General features: G+C 61.1%; 1 protein-coding gene across 1 annotated transcript in view; it reads right to left on the minus strand.

Annotated features, from left to right (window-relative positions):
• LOC121839698 (myelin transcription factor 1-like) overlaps positions 1-4,683 on the minus strand; it is a 31,995-nt gene that overhangs the window by 277 nt on the left and 27,035 nt on the right. Inside the window, exon 5 of the mRNA XM_042299947.1 lies at positions 92-242. Within this exon, the coding sequence (XP_042155881.1) occupies positions 92-242 (151 nt within the window). The remainder of the gene's footprint in view (positions 1-91; positions 243-4,683) is intronic.

Here is a 4,683-nt window from a genome sequence, read left to right on the forward strand (position 1 = left end):
CTGTCTTCTCTTCCTCCTCCCTGGCCTCCCCCTCCACCTCCTCCTCCCTGGCCTCCCCCTCCACCTCCTCCTCCCTGGCCTCCCCCTCCACCTCCTCCTCGCTGCTCCCATCACTGTCCACGCTGAAGCCCTCATCCATGGCCAGCTTTAGAGGGTGGGACTTCCTTTTAGAAGATGGCTGCTCCTGCTCTGCCTCAGCATCCGCCAGACGTCTCTTCCTGACCAATGGGCAGCCCAGCACACTGCACGGGAACAGGGGCAGACAGTGAGAAAGGGAGAGGGGGTGTTGGGAAGAGAGGGGTAGAGGGGGAGAGGGAGAGGGGGTGTTGGGAAGAGAGGGGTAGAGGGGAGAGGGAGAGGGGGTGTTGGGAAGAGAGGGGTAGAGGGGGAGAGGGAGAGGGGGTGTTGGGAAGAGAGGGGAGAGGGGGAGAGGGAGAGGGGGTGTTGGGAAGAGAGGGGTAGAGGGGGAGAGGGAGAGGGGGTGTTGGGAAGAGAGGGGTAGAGGGGGAGAGGGAGAGGGGGTGTTGGGAAGAGAGGGGGAGAGGGAGAGATGGAGGGAGAGGGGTGTGTTGGGAAGAGAGGGGGAGAGTGAGAGGGGGTGTTGGGAAGAGAGGGGAGAGGGAGAGGGGGTGTTGGGAAGAGAGGGGAGAGGGAGAGGGGTGTTGGGGAGAAAGGGGGAGAGGGAGAGAGGGAGAGAGAGGGGGAGGGGTGTTGGGGAGAGAGAGGTGTTTGGGAAGGGAGGGGGGGGAGAAGGGGACATTGGGAAGAGAGGGAGAGAGGGGGAGAGAGGGGAAGAGAACCCCGAGGGGTACATCTTCAGTCATAGGCATCAAATATAGCTTATGGAGAGGTAGAAACTCAAAGCATAACAAAACAAAACAAAAACAAACCAAACAATAATACAAACATGCCTATCAATGAGTTAAAATGCCATGGAGATCTGAGATGAATAATGGAGGGATGCTGAGTGTACAGCACTATGCCTGGAGGAAAGATCTGTTCTCGCTCTTACATTACAACCAATCACAGCCAACTGACTGGAACTTTAATGAACACACAACGAAAGGCAGTGGAGGATCAAATTCAATAAAGCCTAGAAAACAGAGTGGAGGGAATCTATAAACACGGTTCATCTGGATATTGGTTCTTGAATGAATACACATGTAAATAAATGTAATTTGTAATATCTTTCCAATAAGCTGGAGTCACGACGCAGCGAGCGGCCCCAGGTCTACAGGGGTCTTCTTGGTAAGACAGAGGGAGCGGCCCCAGGTCTACAGGGGTCTTCTTGGTAAGACAGAGGAGCGGCCCCAGGTCTACAGGGGTCTTCTTGGTAAGACAGAGGGAGCGGCCCCAGGTCTACACAGGGGTCTTCTTGGTAAGACAGAGGGAGCGGCCCAGGGTCTACAGGGGTCTTCTTGGTAAGACAGAGGAGCGGCCCCAGGGTCTACAGGGGTCTTCTTGGTAAGACAGAGGAGCGGCCCCAGGTCTACAGGGGTCTTCTTGGTAAGACAGAGGGAGCGGCCCCAGGGTCTACAGGGGTCTTCTTGGTAAGACAGAGGGAGCAGGGGTCTTCTTGGTAAGACCCAGGTCTACAGGGGTCTTCTTGGTAAGACAGAGGGGTCTTCTTGGTAAGACGCGGCCCCAGGTCTACATGGGTCTTCTTGATAAGACAGAGGAGCGGCCCCAGGTCTACAGGGGTCTTCTTGGTAAGACAGAGGAGCGGCCCCAGGTCTACAGGGGTCTTCTTGGTAAGACAGAGGGAGCGGCCCCAGGTCTACAGGGGTCTTCTTGGTAAGACAGAGGAGCGGCCCCAGGTCTAAAGGGGTCTTCTTGGTAAGACAGAGGGAGCGGCGTAGAACAGTGTGTCTGAGACCCAGGAGGGCTGAAGGGGTAGGTGGGGGTTGTTCTGAGACCCAGGAGGGCTAAAGGGGTAGCTGGGGGTTGTTCTGAGACCCAGGAGGGCTGAGGGGTCGGTGGGGGTTGTTCTGAGACCCAGGAGGGCTGAGGGGGTAGGTGGGGGTTGTTCTGAGACCCAGGAGGGCTGGGGGCTGAAGGGGTAGGTGGGGGTTGTTCTGAGACCCAGGAGGGCTGGGGGTAGGTGGGGGTTGTTCTGAGACCCAGGTGGGCTGAGGGGTAGGCGGGGATTGTTCTGAGACCCAGGAGGGCTGGGGGGGTAGGTGGGGGTTGTTCTGAGACCCAGGAGGGCTGGGGGCTGAAGGGGTAGGTGGGGGTTGTTCTGAGACCCAGGAGGGCTGGGGGTAGGTGGGGGTTGTTCTGAGACCCAGGAGGGCTGAGGGTGTAGGTGGGGGTTGTTCTGAGACACAGGAGCACTGAGGGTGTAGGTGGGGGTTGTTCTGAGACCCAGGAGGGCTGGGGGTAGGTGGGGGTTGTTCTGAGACCCAGGAGGGCTGAGGGGGTAGGTGGGGGTTGTTCTGAGACTCAGGAGGGCTGGGGGCTGAGGGGGTAGGTGGGGTTGTTCTCAGACCCAGGAGGGCTGGGGGTGAAGGGGTAGGTGGGGGTTGTTCTGAGACCCAGGAGGGCTGGGGGCTGAGGGGGTAGGTAGGGGTTGTTCTGAGACTCAGGAGGGCTGGGGGCTGAGGGTGTAGGTGGGGGTTGTTCTGAGACCCAGGAGGGCTGAGGGGGTAGGTGGGGGTTGTTCTGAGACCCAGGAGGGCTGAGGGGGTAGGTGGGGGTTGTTCTGAGACCCAGGAGGGCTGAGGGGTAGGTGGGGGTTGTTCTGAGACACAGGAGGGCTGAGGGGGTAGGTGGGGGTTGTTCTGAGACTCAGGAGGGCTAAGGGGTAGGTGGGGTTGTTCTGAGACCCAGGAGGGCTGAGGGGGTAGGTGGGGGTTGTTCTGAGACCCAGGAGGGCTGGGGGCTGAAGGGGTAGGTGGGGGTTGTTCTGAGACCCAGGAGGGCTGAGGGTGTAGGTGGGGGTTGTTCTGAGACCCAGGAGGGTTGAGGGGGTAGGTGGGGGTTGTTCTGAGACCCAGGAGGGCTGGGGGCTGAGGGGGTAGGTGGGGGTTGTTCTGAGACCCAGGAGGGCTGAGGGTGTAGGTGGGGGTTGTTCTGAGACCCAGGTGGGCTGAGGGGGTAGGCGGGGGGTTGTTCTGAGACCCAGGAGGGCTGGGGGTAGGTGGGGGTTGTTCTGAGACCCAGGAGGGCTGAGGGGGTAGGTGGGGGTTGTTCTGAGACCCAGGAGGGCTGGGGGCTGAAGGGGTAGGTGGGGGTTGTTCTGAGACCCAGGAGGGCTGGGGGGGTAGGTGGGGGTTGTTCTGAGACCCAGGAGGGCTGAGGGTGTAGGTGGGGGTTGTTCTGAGACACAGGAGCACTGAGGGTGTAGGTGGGGGTTGTTCTGAGACCCAGGAGGGCTGGGGAGTAGGTGGGGGTTGTTCTGAGACCCAGGAGGGCTGAGGGGGTAGGTGGGGGTTGTTCTGAGACTCAGGAGGGCTGGGGGCTGAGGGGGTAGGTGGGGGTTGTTCTCAGACCCAGGAGGGCTGGGGGTGAAGGGGTAGGTGGGGGTTGTTCTGAGACCCAGGAGGGCTGGGGGCTGAGGGGGTAGGTAGGGGTTGTTCTGAGACTCAGGAGGGCTGGGGGCTGAGGGTGTAGGTGGGAGTTGTTCTGAGACCCAGGAGGGCTGAGGGGGTAGGTGGGGGTTGTTCTGAGACCCAGGAGGGCTGAGGGGGTAGGTGGGGGTTGTTCTGAGACCCAGGAGGGCTAAGGGGGTAGGTGGGGGTTGTTCTGAGACACAGGAGGGCTGAGGGGGTAGGTGGGGGTTGTTCTGAGACCCAGGAGGGCTAAGGGGGTAGGTGGGGGTTGTTCTGAGACCCAGGAGGGCTGAGGGGGTAGGTGGGGGTTGTTCTGAGACCCAGGAGGGCTGAGGGGGTAGGTGGGGGTTGTTCTGAGACCCAGGAGGGCTGGGGGCTGAAGGGGTAGGTGGGGGTTGTTCTGAGACCCAGGAGGGCTGAGGGTGTAGGTGGGGGTTGTTCTGAGACCCAGGAGGGTTGAGGGGGTAGGTGGGGTTGTTCTGAGACCCAGGAGGGCTGCGGGCTGAGGGGGTAGGTGGGGGTTGTTCTGAGACCCAGGAGGGCTGAGGGTGTAGGTGGGGGTTGTTCTGAGACCCAGGAGGGTTGAGGGGTAGGTGGGGGTTGTTCTGAGACTCAGGAGGGCTGGGGGCTGAGGGGGTAGGTGGGGGTTGTTCTCAGACCCAGGAGGGCTGGGGGTGAAGGGGTAGGTGGGGGTTGTTCTGAGACCCAGGAGGGCTGGGGTGTGAGGGGGTAGGTAGGGGTTGTTCTGAGACTCAGGAGGGCTGGGGGCTGAGGGTGTAGGTGGGGGTTGTTCTGAGACCCAGGAGGGCTGAGGGGGTAGGTGGGGGTTGTTCTGAGACCCAGGAGGGCTGAGGGTGTAGGTGGGGGTTGTTCTGAGACCCAGGAGGGCTGAGGGGGTAGGGGGTGAGACCCAGGAGGCTGGGGGTTGTTCTGAGACCCAGGAGGGCTGAGGGGGTGTGGGGTTGTTCTGAGACCCAGGAGGGCTGGGGGCTGAGGGGTAGGTGGGGGTTGTTCTGAGACCCAGGTGGGCTGAGGGGGTAGGCGGGGGTTGTTCTGAGACCCAGGAGGGCTGGGGGTGTAGGTGGGGGTTGTTCTGAGATCCAGGAGGGCTGAGGGTGTAGGTGTTTTTTTT

This window comes from Oncorhynchus tshawytscha, linkage group LG16, assembly GCF_018296145.1.
Source record: "Oncorhynchus tshawytscha isolate Ot180627B linkage group LG16, Otsh_v2.0, whole genome shotgun sequence".
Taxonomy (NCBI): domain Eukaryota; kingdom Metazoa; phylum Chordata; class Actinopteri; order Salmoniformes; family Salmonidae; genus Oncorhynchus; species Oncorhynchus tshawytscha.